Below are 19,035 nucleotides of genomic sequence, written 5' to 3'. Positions count from 1 at the left end.
TCCACGCACACATGTGCCATGACGGAACGGTATGTTCATATTGTATCAGCAGGTTAGATCATCCTCTGTTCCCATCCCATGAATGTTTGTTCTTGATGATGTCACGAAAATTCCTCATTTCAGCTCAGGACCCATGTCTATTTAATACGTAATATTCTGCAGCGGAATACTCTCGGCCACAGATCGGGTTGGGAGCATGGAAAGTGGAACAGTTCAAATTGGCAAAAGGAAAGAAGGGAAACGTTGTCGGAGAGGAGTATTTTTTTTTTCACCTTTTAAACACAAATCGCACCTGGACGCACGTGGTGCTTCAACACCCTACTAAGTGACATTCTGTTGGCACTTACCTTTTTGTGCCCACTACCTGCATACATGTTAGACATATATGCTCCGTTACAGATAGATATGCCAATGTCCGTACGTCCGTTCCTTATGGAAGCCAAAACGGCTTGGCAGAACGACACCAAATTTTTCATTAGTAATTGGGGAACCCAGGTCCAGGCCATGGGCATCAAATAAATCTCATCAAATAAATACATTTTTAATCACACGAATTATAATATCTGAACGACGCATCTTGCTCACAAAGTAAAACCACGGCAGTGGTAAAGTTTAAAAGTTTATTTCTTCCTTCTTTGGTGTTTTCTTGTGCATTTTGCCTTTGAGCGAGCAACATTTCCATTACGCGGAGACGCTTCATGAAAAGAGTACGATGAAAACAAAGATAATGTTTGATAATGTCCGACGGTACGACAATCCAGTCCATTCTCGGGTTCTAAATCAAACCGATACAAGAAGTAGTTTATGCTTCGGGAGTTTAAACTCGGAGGCCTTGGTTCTGGTCAAAGACGATCACAAAGAGCACATTTTGCTAAGAACGATGAAAAAAACCCCTCAAAACAGAACAGGCTTTATGCACAAGACAAGAATGTGGAAAAGCTCGACGGGATAAAAAAACAAACAAATGCCTAAATGCCACGGCAATAAAATACTGTCAAATACTTGTATTGATTGTAGGTTTAATTTATACATTCCTGACTCATTATCCATCCAGCAAGATGAGCGGTCCGCAGTCCCGGAATTGGCCTGCGCAGCATCTTCGCAGAGGACGCTGGATCCCGCAGCGACCGATTCTTAAAGCGTACGCCGCACAGCGCCCTTTTAGGAACGACAAACCCCAATCGGCCGGGGCGGTAAAACGGCAGCTATACTCCGATGATCGTATCCGTGGTTGCACGTCGAGTCGGAATGAGGAACCGAGCCTTCGAGGCAGGGATACTTACAGTGGTGGCCAGGAAGGCGAACGACCTTCTCCGATTGCATATATTTACAAACACAGGGCGGCGCGCGAGTTGCCGCCATTATTTACTGGTGACTGACGCGATGGGTGCAGAGTGGCCCGGTCGCGATGGTGACCCTATGCACGTAAACGCTGCCGCTCGGTCCCGCCGGCTCACTCGGCCTCCTCGCCGTGATTCGAGTACAGTCCTGCCTCCCAGCGCACGGCCATCGCGCTCTTGTGCCGCGTAACCCGTGTAGCAACGACGACCTGGGTGCAAATTCAGCTGGTGATCAGAAATACTACGGAACACGACAATGAATCGATTCCAAGATGCATTCAGCTCATGGAATAGTTTCTACATGCATCACGGAACATTTGGAGAATTCTTTAGATAGCGGGCATCGAGGGAGTAATTACTTTGATTAAATCTTACATACATCACATTCTCTTACTGGGAATTCTGGCTTACCTCAGAAGAAGCGTCGTCGGTTGAGGCGATGTTTGCATACTGAGGAAACACAAGAGGGAGTCAAAGCAATTTTGTGCTTCCTCATAAAAATTCCAGAAGCACAAAGATCTTGTAAACACAATGGAGATTGCTTCGACCTAAAGCTCTGCAACACTAGACGACGGGTGACCCTAAGGTACCGGGTAAACATGGCAATTTCAAAATACTTTTCTGTCCGACATGATGTCTTCAACGACGTTTCTTTTTCATTATTTTTTGGATCGGCTTGATATTCATGGCTGACAGAGCTAGTGGATCTCACAGGTTGACCTTTGAGAAGCGGACGAGTGTTATTAAGTTGATTTACAAACAAGACATGATTGGCTTCATTGTTGTTGTATTTCGAAAGCCAATTCATAGTTACGGAACATTTATGCCTTTTGAAGTTCAAAATTCAGATCACATCATGCACTGTTGGACATGCAATCAACTACAGGCAGTACGTGTGAGCATCATTGGTCTAGAGGGGTCACCTGATGATGGTTTTATTTGTTTTGCCTTTCCTGGCTTGATGAAGGGGCTGGTGGGATAGCTTCGAGGTCTGCGCACTCATCTTTGAACCGCCTAGTCTGGATTACATTCCCGACCTGACCATAAACTGGGCTTCCCTTCCCTTCTGCGAATAGATTCCAAATTCCTGGCACCTTCAGACAAACGTCAGGCCTAGCCAACCAGTTCGTGAAAGACTTGGGCCAAAAACATTCTTCTGCCAACCCCACAAGAAGGTGGGAATAATTGAGACCCTTAAAGAAGGAGGAGTAGTACCATACTCGATTTGCTTTCTTATTACCCCACGGATGCAAAGTGAAAAGTGGGGTTAAGCAATTGGTTCATGTCCGTCCGTCCGTCTGTCTGTCTGTCTGGTCAGTTTATTTATTGTGACAACTTATTTAAATCGAATGTTATATTTTGAACACAAATCAGAACATGAATCCAAAGACAAGTTTCTCGTTTTACCCTACTGTGGCCTTGGATTTGTCCCGACAGCACATGCGCAGACGCATGAGATAATATCTTTATTCTGTCTACCTGCCTGGTGGTCAAACAAAATAGAAAATCATTGCAATCATGAAACTTGTCTCTTTTAAGGATGCTATAAAGGATACAAACAACAGGCATGAAAAACGAATGTAACATGTCAGATAGGGTGATGTAATAGACGCTGGGTAAAACGGCGGTAAAACCTGGAATTTATTTATTTATACGCCTTTAAAACTCTTTAAATCTGTATTTAAATTGAATTATATACTTGAACACAGTAGAACACAAATCGCCTTCATAGAATCATGCTATATCTATATATAGCATGAGAGGGCGTGCCATGTGAGAGGGTGCATATCGGGGTGAAGAAGAGGCCGCCGGCCAATACGGCTATGTACGATATGCCAATTGACGCTGTGTTCCATGGTGATAAATAAAGCCTCCATCAAGTGTGACTCAACGTCGTCTTATTACAGCGTGTAAGACTGTTTCAGTTGCGCTAAACTTCCGGATTAAAAAAATCATTATTTAATTAAAATTGAAGTGTGTCCTTGAACACTGTCGCTAAACACAGTTGTGGTACCGCATTACTATTGACAAATAAGTATTGCTCAGCAAAATGAAATACGTTTCTAACTTTGTAGCAGAAACAAAAACAACCTGATGACCCATTATAGAAGTTATATCACTTTAAATACTCAGTATGTACCATAATCCTGACACAGCGTAGGTGCTGCTGAAGCATTGTCTTGACAAGAGGTATTCTGCGCGGTTTGTCGTCACCTACAACCTATTCAATCTATTACAGGCACAGGTGGTTCTGGGCACATGGCATGTGCAGCACCATCTTCCTGCAGTAAATATGTTCCATCCTGCCTGGTGTTGGCTTAGCGATTAGGGTGCTGGCTTGGGATCCTAGGATCCTGAGCTTGAATCCCGGTCGATCGTTGAATTAATGCCAGGGGGGTTGACTCAGCCTGTCATCCCTCCAAGGTCGGCAAATTGAGTATCAGCTTGCTAGGATGAATGATCCCGGTGCGTACCCCGATTTAGAATAGGTACACCGTATCCCTGTGCATCATAAGAGGCGACTAAGGGTTGGCGTCAGGAAGGGCCTCCGGCCATAAAAACATTGCCTCAAACAGGGAACCATGATTGTCATGGGAAAAATGGCCTTAAAACGATCATTCTGCAAAATGGCCAGTAGGCCAGAAACACATTTATGGACCGATTCCTTTCCCAAGGAGTGGGCTGGCATTGCCACAAACGCTCCTGAAGTCTGTTCGTTGCTGATACTGCAATTCACAGTCGGTGGTTCCGTGTCTTTCATAGAGTGCAACTGATGGCCTATAGGTACGCACACTCGCCTCTAAGCTGTCTAGCCTGGGTTTGAATCCCGACCCAGCTATAAACTTTCATCCCGCGGTGTTTCACAGGTAAGATGGTTCATCAATGTGTGTGTGCCGTCCCTCAGATGGATGTTAAATTGGCATCCCGTGTGCCGGAATTAGTTGGTGGATGTTAAAGATGCTACGGTGTCCTTCGCGAATAGTACGCGAGCTATCGCCAACGATATCGGCAGCAACGATGCTCTGTAACAGACTTTGGTACATCAGAATCAGAATATTTTGTAAGTCACATGTACGTGTTGATGCCACGCTCACCTTGGCATCATCCCTTCGTGGCTTGGGTGGGCTGAAGGGCTTTCGGGTACAAGGTGGAGAAGGGTGTCCACTTGTCGATGATGCGGATGAACAGGACGATGAAGGAGAAACAGGGCGATGCCATCCTATCCCCATTCATGCAAGCAACGGTGAACACATGAGAAAGTCATTCACGGTGACAGTCTTACATCATCTTCTTCATGTCATTATAGTACCAGAATAGAATTATAAATTGATTTTCATGAAAATAAATTCCAGGCAAAAAGTCAAAACTTTAACAAAAACCATTAAGAAAAACAAATATTTACTGTAGCCAAGCAAGGTCTGGACAGAAACTACAGGCATCTCACCAGAAGGCGATGGTGTTCGGATTTGTGTCGATCCTTCTTCTCCAGAATAGAGATAGAGCCTTTGCTGCCGTAGTTCGTCCTCCCGGTCCTGAGCCTCCCGGATCTCCTGCTCAATCAGAGAGAGCGTGTGTTGCTTTCGTGGCCGTAACTGGAAGCAACGACCTTTTGTTCCCTGACCTGTCTTCTGCAACCTCCCAGAATTCTCACCTTCAGGCTTCTCCTTTAAACTCGACAAACCTATCACGCTTCTGTTCACACTTGCAGATTCTTCTTCGGTGCCATCTGGAAATGTCAAGTTTTCTTTGGTTCCCTCCATCTCCATCTTGTTTCCAGTGGAGTACTTGAGTGATGGTAGAAGACACTGATTGTCCTTATCTCCTTCCGGTCTCACCATATGGTCCATCAGACTATTTTTGTCGACGTCAGTCGTGGATTCCATTTCCCTCTCATGCACATCCATGCGGTTTGCGAGGTTCTGCTTGCTTACTGTACTTTGCACGTCACGTGCGTCAAGTGAAGTTATTTGTTTCGATGCAATATCAATTGTGACGTTTCCTGGAAGATTTGATTCCGGATCCAAAATCCTTCTCTCAACAATCTCCTGCTTCTTCTTTTCAGCTACTGGGTCTGTGTCTGCAGTTATCATGCACAACCTCCCGTCCTGCTGAACTTCCTCCTGATTCTGCTCTTCTTGCTCCTTATTTTCCAACAGAATGTGCTCATCTTCTTGTTCTTCGCTGTGATCTTCCTCTTCATCCTTCTGGTCAGGCATCCCATCCTCCTGCAGCATATCCTCGTTTCCTGATCTGTTTGCATTACCGTTTTTACTCAAGATAATCATATTACCAGGTACTCCGGCTTCTTCACTTTCCATCAGGAAATCGATTCCCTTTTCGGAGCTACTATTTGCCAATTGACCAACTTCACAATGCCCCATATGTTGTGCATCAGCATTTACAACTTCTTCTACCTGCTTTTCCACGTCAAACATCCTTCCAGACACGGTGTCCACAATACTTGCCTTTTCCATCTTGTTCACCAAGCTGTCCTCCAGAGCATCGGTAATGGATTCTTCTTTAGAAGTACAACTCGAGGCTTCGGTTTCCAACTCCTTCGGTGCATCACCTCCCATGAATAACATTCCGTCACCGTATCCCATAGTATTCAAACCACCTTCCTGAAATTTTTCATTTGCCGGATCTGCATGACCAACTTTAACTGTAGTGATGTCATTTGGATCCACACCATCTAAACAACTCTGTGCATCATTGTTCCGTGAAGGTCTTGTTGGGCTCTTGGCCTTGTGCAAATCTTCATCGAGGATGCTTTTTGAAAAGTTATCATTCATTTCCATTGGATAATTATCCGCCGATTGATTGATCTTTTGATCCTGATCTTTGAAAGACGTTTCGTTTTCTACAGGGACCATTTTGAGCAAATCTTCACAATATGATTGTTGTGCTTTACTCTCTCTAGTGGATTTCTGCACTGTCGTGCGTCCGGCATCGTCGACTTCTGTAGACGGTTCAGGTAGGACCTCTTGACGACTTGTCAGTGCAAACGTCTTTTCTGATGCAGTAATGTCATCATCTAAAGGAATGCCATATTGGATGGAGACAATAGAATCAAAGTCAACATTTTTTGGATTCAATATCTTATCAAAAGTACGTTGAGATTCCTTTTCAATTCCAGTTTCAGTTTTGCACTCATCCTTTCTTTCCTCCTCTTGGGTATCTCTTTTTCCATCCCGCAGCTTCACCCCTGTCCGGCTTCCTTGGTTGTCCTCGTTCTCTTCAATTTGCTCCACATCCAAATCGATTACATTTTTCGTTAAATTATCCGAGGAGTCAATTTGTGCAACAGCACCACCATTCTCTTCCATCCCTCGCTCCGACTGCAGCAAGTCTATGCTGGAATACTTGCTAGATTCATCTTCCGCTTTCTGCTCACACTCACTTATCATCTTCTCGGTGGGACAATCCCAATGCACATCACATGACATGGACTGTTCAGAGGACGTGCTTACACCTGAATATGTATCCGCTTCACATTCACTGGCTTTGTCCAAAATTCTCTCATCTTCAGGTGCTTCACACTGGCTAATGTTTTCATTTTTGGTTATGGCTACTGCTGTTGTGACATCCAAATCATTCACTAGACAAGTGGTGGTGTAACCTTCTTGTTTTTCATTCCCAAACTTCCCATTTTCTGGTTCCTCTTGTTTCCTATTAGTTAGAACATCCATCCCTGGTGCCTTAGTTGTAGTTGTGATGCCGGGACTTCTTCCAGGAGTAACGTTACTGTGAGCATGAGGTGGGATGGGCTCAGAATTTGACGCAAGTACATTGGCCCACCTAGTGGCTTGGACTGGAGGAGGTGGAAAACGCTGTTTAACCTGAGTTTGGCCTGATGAATTTGGATGATGCTGAGATAAGCCAGAAAATATAAATCCAGGAGCAACAGGCCCACCAAAATCAAAGGGGCCGAAGGAGGGGAATAGGGTTTTAGTGGGGCTAGGTGACAACGGTTGAGGGCTGCAGCATCGAGGAGCAGGTGATGGTGGTGATATTCGAGGAGATGACGGAGGACTGGCCTGTTCCATCTGCAGGAACTGCCGACGTGCTGCCGCATAATCCACATTTTCAAAAGCAACACTCTCATTAGTTCCCTGCACTTGGCCTTCAGAAACGTGACGTTTACCGCATGTTGCTTGAATTTCTGAAACCTTTCCAGGCTGAGCGGAAGCCGTGGCCAGCCCTGCCGCCCTTTTGGCTGCAGCTTCTCCCAAGCGCAAGCCATCAACCATCAATCCACAGCGTTTGCGCTCGTCGCGACACTGTTGAGGTGAAGACCTCATCGAGTTATCATTCTGCTGTTCACATGGGCCAATGGCAGCCCAGACTCCACCTCTGTTCTTCCCCAGTGCCTGAACCACCGTAGTGTGCTCACTGTTCAGTGCACTTCGTGGTGGCACCGAGTGCCCATCATCTTCATCGCTGTCATCAAAGAGTCGCCCTGGCTTACGCTCAACGCGGCTTGCCTTGATGACAAAACGTGGTGTAACCAGGGGACATTTGATGCCTGCAACAAAAACACGCATCTCCCTTTTTCTTTCCGTGCTTCATGCGACACATTCCTATTTAACAATAAGACACATCTAATGAAAGTTGTACATTTGCATACTTTATGGAACTGTTAGTTTTCACTCCTTCATTCCCCTTTTCTCCCGCCTCTGGAACAAACTCCCTCACTCTCTTCAATCCCACTCCTCCCTCCAGGTCTTTAAAACAGCTGTTCACCACCATCTCTTATCTTCCCCCATCCAAAACCTTGATGTCTTCTACCCTGTTAATTCACCCCAGATGCACTTTTTTTTTGAAATCCCGACTTCTTTCTTTCCTAGACGTTCTAGCAGTGTCCATGTGTTTTATACCTCTCCCACCACCCCCCTTCCTCGCCCCCCGCCTTCCCATGCCTCCTCCCCCCAAGCCCTCTCCCTCCCACAGATCTTCCGTTGTCGCTGCTTTCTAATGTTGTACTTGTATGCTTCCCTCTCTCTCCCCATCTTGTCTCCCGCTCCCTTTATTGTATGTTTTGTGTGTTCGTTTGTTTGTTTTCTGTGATTGATGTTAGTTAGCTCTTACACGAGCCTCGATCTTGTATACAAAAAAAAACAAAAAAACCTCATGCTGGTTTACATGAACCCAATACCATTCGCAATATCTCTCCCAAGAGGACGATATATAGGTCTCCATGACTCCATGACAAGGGCGTCCGTTTACTTTATTGATATTTGTGGGAATAAATCACAACGGGTTGGCATCGGGATGTTCGTTCTGATTCATTAATGAATTAAGGAAAACTGGGATGGTACAAAGGGAGAGGATGAGGAAAGTAAGCACATAACACTGACATGGCGTGCATACAATGCCAACTGGTATGGTACGCATACCTCCGCCAGGCTGAACAGTTTACATTTTGTATCCCACTGATAGGCCTGATCTGGATTCGGACCTGAACCAAAATCGAATCGGTTTGTTCTCGTCACCTAACCAACTCATCCACCAAATTTCGTCAGAATCCATCGACAAATGTTTGAGATATCGTGCAATATAAGGTTTTTTTTATACCATCTCCCAATGGGAAAGACTCGCGTAAAATATTCTCGTATCCGGATCCGGGTTCAGACCTTCACCAAAATCTAATCAATTTGTCCTTGGTACATAGCAATTCGTCTCAATCCATCCATAACCTTATGAGATACCTTGCAGACAGACAGACAGGGGTGAAAACAACCTACATCCACCTTCAGTGGCGGTGGTGAAAAAAACCGTCTGGGCCAATCTGGTGAGACGACTTCCAACTTTCACCCGTTCATGTGGAATAGTGCAAGTGGTTTCGCCATTGATCCGCGCCTAATGGAGGGGTATCGTCGCATAGACTCCATATTCCACTCCCTAAGGAAGCGCGTAATGCTAGTTACAATAAAGAAAGACAACAGACTGCTCGACAAAGTGATAGTGATGAGGAAACCGACCCAAAACAAGGAATTTAGGCCAATTGGCCCAACCTGATGCATTCCCACGTTAATTTTTGCTACAGATTTAAACATAAATCTTCTTGATGTTTTAATAAAATCTAAATAACCCAATCTTGATCAGGTGAACCAACTTATTTGGCCCGTTTTTTTCCCGTACCAGTGCTTCAACCCTGGATCCGGTTGTGCCGCTCTATCCTTGATCTTCTCACTGATTACCTTTGCTCTTCGCTAAGTTCCTCAAACTTGGTCCTCACCCTCTCCTTGTACTCTTCAGTGATGTTGTCCCTGCACTTCCCGCACTATATAATCTTCTGACGCCTGCTCTTAACTTCCTTCCTTTTTTGCATGCGTGCAACAAACACCACAGGCCTGTTGGGTGGTAACCTGCACTCGTGCCACCACCTTACAGTTGTTGATCCTCTACAATGGTTGCTTCCTAACTACCAACAAGTCCAGTTATGTTTTGTGATGTCTACTCCTATAGGTAATCTTGTGGCCGTCCATCATCTGGAAGAACAAACGAACTACGTCTAATCCATTTGTTGCCACCAGCTCCATCAGCTCAATCAGCTCCACCAGCTCCATCAGCGCCACCAGCTCCATCAGCTCCATCAGCCCTCTCTATTCCTTGTTCCCCATTCACATTTACTAACAGATTACTTTTCACCTGGCTCGACCACATCCTTGCTGATCTCTTCCGATACTATTATTCCCATGCCATTACTCCTTCCATTCCCTCCCACATGTAATAGCTTGTACCCTCTTACCAATATCCTTGCCTTGTCCTTTTTCCATCTGGTCTCCTGAACATACAACACGTGAAAACTCATTATCTACATCATTTCTACCACCTCCACTCCTCTCCCCTCCATTGATCCCACATTCAGGCTACTTAGCCGGATCTTGCTTCTGAATCGCTAACTGGCAAAGCTAGTACCATTTTGATCATTTTGGGATGTTCTGGTCATCAATCAGCAGCGCTGCCTGGGCTCACCCATTGAACCTACTACCCTAGCCTATTGTTGAGCGCACACACACACACACACACACACACACACACCACTCGCTCTCCACTTACTTCCCCTTCCCCCACTCGTCTTTTCTTCCACCTCCCTACCCCACTCCTCCTTCTCTCCCCCATCCATATATCCATTAAAAAAATAATTAATTCATGAACCCTATTGCCGATGAGCAGCTTTTGTCTGGTTATTGGCCTGCAGAGACCCCTATGGCCTCAAAGAGTCACCATAGACAATCGCCAGATTTTAAATCCTGCTTGGTTACATACCAGCTGTTGGGTCTATTTTCAGACATGGCTTGAGATAAAGTTTAGGGAAAATTGGAGGAAAGATAAGATTGTGATGGAGTGCAAACAGCAGAGGAGGTGAAGGAAGATTGGATGGAGCAGCCTTGTGGGCATGACTTAGTGCTAAGAGTTTGAAATGAGGCTAGAAATGTTAAAAAAATAAATAAATAAGGGGCCATCTATTTAATATGTAGCATTGAATGGGGTGGAAGGGGTGGGCGGATTGAGAAAAGGAAAATAAGATGAAGCGAATCAGCAATAGGAAGAAGGAAAGGTGCATGTATGGAATATAAGGGATTGAGGTCAGGGGTGGGAGGTTAAAACTTTTCCCTTTTTAAACATTAGATGGCCTACTGGGAAGATGGTTGGTCTGCTGTTCATATTTCAGTCTCCTGCAGACCTGTTACCCATAAGGTCCTCGCGCTACATACGTTACTTACAATTGTAGTGAGCATTTCACTTGTTATCACCACACATGTCTTTGTGAAGCTTAAATTCAGATGGACAAATATCATCAAATCCATTTCAATTGAAGAAATCCAACCTTGAGTGGAATTATTGCCGACGTGCTTCTCTTTTTCCCTCGATGCTGAAGTTGGATGAGAAACTGCATTGCCATCTTCTCTGATATTCACCATTTTTGCGACAACCGCTGTATCATTATTCCTCGATTCGAGAAGAGGAATATCCCCAGAGACACGGCCCGAAATGTCACTGGCCATTGGCGTGCCTTCTCGACTCAATGACTCTGTCATGTCTGCACCCGGCAGGTCCTGGCAGGGAAGTGAAAGGAGGAAATTTTGCGTATGCAAGATGTCTTCGACATTACAAAGTAATTTATGAATACATTACATAAAAGAAAAGCACCACGGAAAAAATATAAAGAAAATAAACATTTCATTCGAAGAAGAAGAAGCCCTGGTGTTGGGCTAGCGGCTAGGGTGCCGGCTTAGGATCCTAGGGATCCTGGGTTCGAATCCCGGTCGATTGCTGAATTAACGCCAGGGGGGTTGACTCAGCCTGTCATCCTTCCGAGGTCGGCTAATTGAGTACCAGTTCGCTGGTAATTCCCTGCTTGTCGTTAAAGGCAGCAAAAAGGGTTGGCGTCAGGAAGGGCATCCGGCCGTAAAACATTGCTTCAAAAAGGGGACCAAAAAACAACAACAACCACGGTTCCCGAAAAAGGCCAACCCCCGCTTTGCGGGGAAAAATGGCCTCTAAAGGTGGTTATTTTTTTTTTTTTTTATTCGAAGATTTTACCAAATACATCTGATGGAAAGATCTTTTGACATTGCAGGTTGCAGGGCAACTAAGTTCACAATTAGGCTTTCCCATTCTCACAGAATAGTTCGTAGTTGAGTTCAAGAAATAATGCTCTCCGATACAGTGTTAGAAACCATAAAACTACATTGAGCAACTGGATTACCAACGTCAAACTAGATGGTATTCATAGAATACTTACCCCAGACAGTCGACTTGGTGTGAGCCAACTCTTTAGTTTTTTTAAGGTTTATTTTTCTTTGATCCAATATGGTTGCCAGACCATGTGACCTATGACATCATAAAGTTACATTCTGCAATATAATTGTTGCATAGCTCATTCTCAAGAAATTTCAAACTGATCGGACTGTTGTACTTGTCGAATTATGACGTCATAATAAAGGCACCAATGCCGTCATCGTTAACAATACGTATTCCTCATGCGGAGTTATTTACAATGAGCGACGTTTCAATTTTTTCCATGGAGCGGTTTTGGAGATATAGAGGTCCAAAGTTTTTTGGTTTTTCCAAGATGGCACCAGTACCATGTGACTTATGACGTAATAATTATCACGTAATAATAGATATTATGGCAAAAATTTATCGTCAATCGAACCAACGGTTGCCGAGAAAATGAATTTGAAAAATGCAGACATGTATGTACGTATGTACGCAACCGATCACTTAACCTCGCATTTTGCTTCACGAGCGCAGAGTAACTAGAGAGTTCATTGAGCACGTTTGAGAATTTTGGTTTGACCCGTTTAGAATTGCTACGTGAACCTAACGCACGTGATATTGAGAACCCAGGTTCGAATTCCATATACTCTGCCAATGTTGATTTGTCCATTGGCTACTAATGTCCTTGCAATTCATGGAAAGGTAGACTGATGTCTCCTGAAGGTCTCGTCCTGTACGTAATTCATGTACAAATTGGGCAAAGACACATGAAATATTGTATTTACATAATAACTCTTTCCTTTCGATTTCCATCTATTATTGCTGATCGAGTCTTTTGCACTTTGCTTATTTTAGGTGCTACCGCCACTTTTTTTTTCCCCTCTAAGTTTATACAGATGTCGGTTGTCGGAGCTCATGGAAAAGCAAAGCAAGAGGGTGAAGGGTCAACACAGACAGTGGGATGGAAAGGAAACAGGTGCAGAGGAACGCACGGATGCATTCGAAGAGCCAGAGAAAACGGGGTGAGGGGAGTAAATATTTAATAAATTTCCAGTGTGCAATGTGTCGAAGATTTGGTTTACTGGTGGAGAGAAGATTGGTCGGATGGGGAATTATGTTGTGATTATCTATCATATTCAATGTGGACATCAAATTTTGTGAATGTTCTTTCAAGAGCCAAAGTAGTCTGGTCCACCACGGTCCAGCCACAACCCATGTCTAGCCATACATACATCAGTTTGCAATTTTACTTATCAACCTTAAATTTACGTCCCATTTACTTAGTGTATGTGTCTTACTTTACATTCTGAAGTCCAATTAATAATCCCATTCACTATTTGTGGGATTTCTTTGGGAATGATACTCCTTGGAAGGTCTACCGAGTGTGCGCAGATATTCATCCGAAGGGATCTTCTGAAATTGAAAGAAATGAACCGATAGCACACAAGGTTCAAAACGCAAGTTCAAATCTCATATACAATGTGTTTATCCATTGCCAAGTAATGATTGTAACTTAAAATAAAGTGCATTGATGCCTGTTAATGTCCTTGTCATGTGATTTTTGTGCAAGCCACACCACGAGCCTTCGATCAATGCTAAAGGATTTTTTTTTTTTTTTACCTCCTGCACCGAAGGTAGATGGAGGTTCTGTTTTCACCCGTGTTTGGCTATCTGTTTATCTGTGAGCAGGATATCTCAAATAGTTATGGACGGATGCGGATGAAATTTGGTAGACAGGTTGGGTGTACGACAAGGACGAATTGATGAGTTTGGTGAGGATCCAGATCTGGATACTATTATTTTAAAGTGATTCTTCATAATTGAGAGATAGGGCCAAAAATGATATCGAGTATGATATTTTAAATAAGTTTTCCATGGCTTATGAGAAAACTTGGTGGATGCGTTGGGTAGGTGACAGGTCCGGATGGTCCGGATGTGTATCCGGCCTATCAGTGGATACAAAACGTAAATTGGTCGGCCTGGCAAAGGAATGTGTTCTACCGAGTGCCGTTCTAGTTTTCAATGGAGTGCTATGATCTAGCGCCCCCAGCTGGTATAATGCCAAATCAGCAGTTACTTACAGCTGACGTCTGTATAAACTTAAAACAAATAAATCAGCAGAAGATTTGTCCACCCAGGATCAAACCCAAAACAAGACAGCTCAAAAGTGAGCATGGAACCACCAATATATCCCTCCCATCTTTTAAAGAATCTGTTTCCATACTATGTATTTCATCCTCCCTGGTCATGTTATTCCCTACTAGTGGACTTACCTCTTAAGGAATGGCGGTTGATAGCACAGGAGAGATACAGAACAACAACAACAACAACAACAATCTCATGCTGAATGGAATAAATTGAGGAAACAATCCCATGACAGTTGGGCTGAATAGAACACCAACTAGAATACCATGACATCATCTCGCATAGCACTTGTACAAAAGTTGACTTCCGGACTGGGATGAATGGAATAAGCGTTGGAAGTAAATTTAGATGCCGATAAACAGAAATGCGAGACGTTTTTAACGTGACATCGTCACAGACAGATGTATTATTTATATAGATACTCAACATATTTCATTTGAGATTACCCATGATTCCATCAGCCAGAGATCTCTCTGGTGCTGATGTTTAGGATACTGTATATATATATATATATCTATCTATAATTCCAGTAATCTCTGTCTGTACGTTTGTCTGTGACCGCTGTTTCTCGACAACCACGGGTCCGATATACTTTTAACTTGCCAGGTATATTGCTGGGGACCCGAGGATGTGCCTTTTCAAGGTTTCATATTAATCGGACAATTACTTACCGAGCTATGTCCAAAAAACGATTCAACCAATCAGAGAGCAGCGAACGATCGCGTGTGCCGAACGTGGCGGACACACTCTGCCTCGGATGGCACATTTGAGAGCGTATTCATTTATTTCACGTTTGCAAACTATGTTGGCGTTAAACTATGTTTTACAACTAATAAAAACGAATTTGCGATTCATTCGCTTTCCTGCGCGTTTGTGCACGCGATGGCGATTTCTTTACCAAACTCCGGAAGCCGTTCGCTTTGGACCAAACCATTGCATGTAAATAGAGGGGGGGGATTGTCACCACTCGCAAGCCGTTCGCTTTGGACCAAACCATTTCATGTAAATAGAGGGGGGGGATATAATTTTAGATATAGATATAGTACGGGCATGCCCTAGTATATACAACTGTGAAAAATAGTAGAAACTCCACAGTTCGAGCAGGGCGTCTCATTTGCATTATATAAATAATCGGGAGGTTAAATCAGACGCGGACGTAGCTTCAGGACGTCGATCTTTAATTTTCGACAAGCTTTCGACCAACAAAGGTTTTCTTCTTAGTCGTCCCCAAGTTCAACGGAAGTCCGTTTAAAATTGAGTACCAGTTTACTGGTAATTCCCTGTGTGTCGCAAGAGGCGACTAACAGGGTTGGCGGCAAGAAGGGCATCCGGCCATAAAACATTGCTTCAAAAAAGGGAACCATGGTGCCCGAAAAAGGCCAACGCCTGCTCTGCGGGGAAAGATGGCCTCTAAAGGTGGTTCATTTAAATTGAATTATATACTTGAACACTGTCGACCACAAATCACCATCTTAGCACTTCCATAAACCCTCAGTTTAGCAGGACGTGGACAAAATACTGCAAAATGTTTTGCAGGATATTTCAGGACTATTGGAAAAAAAATATTGCTGGACTTGCAAAATGCAAAGCAACAGTTTTAAGGACACATCCCATGTTTAAAAGACCCTTCCCTTCTTCTCAAGACGGGTTGATGTGTTCCATGAACTCTCTAGTTTTTCAGTTATGTTTTCTTTTTTGTTCACATTTACTCAGACATTGGAGGTATTTTGTGACTTTTTGTTCGACGTGTTCGAGAACTTCGTGTCAGTTCGAGAAGCCGACACAAAGCAGCGGTTATTCATTTTATTAAACAAGATATTTTTATTCTCCATCAGCTCATCCACATTTTTAGTTTAGAAGTCCAATTTTCAGATATCAGTTTTTAGTATCCTGATGCCTCCAGAACCGAAGGCCGGAGGCATTATATTTTTTGGTCGTCCGTCCAGCTGCCCGTCCATCCGTGCATGGGTGGGTCGGTCCTTCCGTCCGTTACTGGGTTTTTGTTGGGATAACGTGTGAACCACTGATGGGGTTTTCACCAAACTTGGCACAACTATGGACTGTCATAAACACATGAATTGATTCGATTTTGGCTTCAATATCTCTCAGGTCGAAGGTCATGGTGCCCTTTGAAAATAATTTTGCAGACCAAAACTCTAGTTAGAATCATTTGATGTTGTCTTCCTTCTACTTAAGCCCCTGTCACACCTTGGCGATTTAGCCAGCGTATGCCGACGTATCAAAATTGAGTGCTGGTGTGAGTCATACGCTGGCATACGTCGACAAATTTTGTGCATGCACGAAATTTGTCGACGAGCTCGGCGTACTACGACGTATGCCAGCGTGCTTCAGCGTGCCCTTAACGTAGCCAAATTTTTCATACGTCGGCATACGCTGGCTAAAGCGTCGAGGTGTGACAGGGGCTTTACTCTCATGCTCTATCTCACGTGACCTGAATGTTTTCATGTGAACTCTAATTGAGATCAAGCATAACAGTGGGTGGTTGACAACTAAAGTGGGTGGAGGCATATCCATGGACACGTTTGTGTCAAATCATATATTTTTCTTTAATATTTCTGATGTTTTTCTCATTTCCAACGAGATCTTTTCAAACCCTGATTTAGGTCTCAGATATTTTTCTTTATTTCAATTGAAATGGTTTTTCCTGAGCACGGTGTTTATTTGTTAAAGGTGTTCCAAGAATTTTAGCGTTACCTTCATGTAACCAGTGCCAAATAAAGAAAGCATGTTCCTCATGAAGATGGGAAAACTAAGGCCTATTTATTTAGAAGAATTTAACAATATTTTCAATAGGTAATATCAACAAAAAGCTATTCTAATTTCCAATCAAAGAGGAAGGATCCAGTCCTTTCCTCTTCCAAAAAAGCCAATTCTCTGATCATCAGTTTGGAATCCATCCCAGTCACGTATACTTGGATGTGCTGCTGCTTCTCTCTAAACAATGGATGGAGGCCCTGAATCTTAAACATGAGGGTTCTCCCTGGAGATGTCTATAGCATTTGACACAGTCTGGCACCCTGCTCTTCTTGTCAAACTTTCTGCCTGCGGTATCAAAGAGCACTTTCTTTCTGGCTTGCCGACTTCCCCCATACACTCAGTGAGCTCATAGATCTCGATGGAATCCTGTCATCTCCTCTCCCTGTATAAATGGAGCTCCCTAAGGCAGCATTTTTGGCACAATCATGATCCACATCTACTTGAATAACCTCTCTGATGCATTTGATAACTCTTTTTCCTCTTTGCAGATGACTCCACTTTATGCCGCATGGTACCCCGACCTTAAAGACAGGATGACAGCAGCTGTTTCCCTCTTAGTTGACCTACAAAGGATCAGTTTCTGGAGCTTCCGGCCCTCACCATCACTCATAACCTCTCATGGCCAGACCGTTCATTCAAGTTGGCGTCCATTGTCAGCCACATATTGGGAATCCTCCACCAGACCAAGTCCTTCCTTGATAAATCTGAACTTCTTATGACCTACAAAACCTTTGTCTGTTGCTCTATGGAATACTGGTCTCCTCTTTAGTCCGGTAAGCCTGCTTTTCTCTTTATCTCATACAGATGCAGTTAGAATCCAAAAGCTCTCAACCTCATGGGCATCTCCTACAAAGAAGAAGAACCCAGAGGCCTGCTGTTCCACCGCAGACAGGTTAGTGGCCTCTCTGTATTTCACTGCCTCTCTTCTGGTCTTGCTCCCCTCTCCTCTTTCAACCCTCCAACACTCCTCAGTTCCTCAAGCACGGACATGTTCCTCCAGCAACTCCCTCCTTGTGAAACTCCGAAGATCCAGACTCGATCCTTTGTGCCCCCACTAACCCTCCATATACAAGCTCTCTTACTCACTATGTTCTTCCACTTTCCTTCCTTTCATTATTCATCCCCTTATTTGTTACATCCATCTGTTCTCTCATTTTCTGCTGGTTGCTTTCCTTCCCTCGATCATGCGATATTGATCGTGTTCTTCCATGAGCTTAGACTTTGCATCCAAAAAATAAAAAATAAACTACAAAAAATGAGCATAGTTGGGAAGACATTGTGTTCAGATTGTAGCATAGCTGAAGTATCAAATGTGAACCTTATCAGCAAACAACCTTTTCCTGGTTTGTTGAGCAATCAACCAATCTGCATAGTTTTAACATGACTCATGTATTTTCGCAGCATTCTTTGAAAGTTTTCAACTTTTTGAGTTATTTAATTATTTATTGAAAACATTCTGTGAGTCGAAGCGATTGCAACCATGAGTCCACTGTTTCTTTGGAAAGTTAATACATCACTCTGGTCTCTACATTCCAGGAGGCTGAATCAACCAGCACATAGTTGGATTTCTTCCACAATGCTCGGCTGGAAGCCGATCTGTCTTCATTCATATGTTATTTAAGCATAGCTGAATGAGATGGTAACTTGTAGGTATGATAGATTGACGGCAAGTGAAAAGTACTGAGTTCAGGAATTTACAATCTCAAAAAGAATGAAAAAAACGAAAAAGTGAAAAAAAGTTAAAGGACAATACGTGACAACTATTCAATTTACTTACGTTGATGTTATAACCTTTAGTTTACTCCCTCCTGGTGCACATTTAGTTGGGGAGGATGAAAGCTCGAAATACTTGGTAAGTTTTAAAAATGAGATTCTTTCCTTCAAAAGTGTTTATTTTAAGCAGAACATCTATTATTTTTTAGGCCAAGCACAGTCCCAAAATTAAATGAAGCCTAGTCTAAATCCATACGGATGAGTCAGCACCTTCAGCACACCAATGTGTCATCCAACGTTTATGACTCAGCACAAAAAGCTGGGAACG

General features: G+C 43.5%; 1 protein-coding gene across 1 annotated transcript in view; it reads right to left on the bottom strand.

The window, feature by feature from the left end:
- Nucleotides 1-606: 606 nt before the first annotated feature.
- Nucleotides 607-19,035, bottom strand: part of LOC137422054 (uncharacterized) — a 108,797-nt gene continuing 90,368 nt past the window's right edge. The window contains exons 11-15 of the mRNA XM_068108786.2: nt 11,176-11,404; nt 4,786-7,866; nt 4,436-4,560; nt 1,752-1,790; nt 607-1,549 (exon numbers count right to left, since the gene is read on the bottom strand). Coding sequence (XP_067964887.2) covers nt 1,454-1,549; nt 1,752-1,790; nt 4,436-4,560; nt 4,786-7,866; nt 11,176-11,404 — 3,570 coding nt within the window. The 3' untranslated portion in view covers nt 607-1,453. The remainder of the gene's footprint in view (nt 1,550-1,751; nt 1,791-4,435; nt 4,561-4,785; nt 7,867-11,175; nt 11,405-19,035) is intronic.

Source organism: Myxine glutinosa, chromosome 1 (assembly GCF_964187855.1).
Source record: "Myxine glutinosa chromosome 1, kmMyxGlut1.1, whole genome shotgun sequence".
Lineage (NCBI taxonomy): Eukaryota > Metazoa > Chordata > Myxini > Myxiniformes > Myxinidae > Myxine > Myxine glutinosa.
The sequence above is the reverse complement of the archived record's forward strand: the minus strand, read 5'-3'. Positions and strand labels throughout refer to the sequence as shown.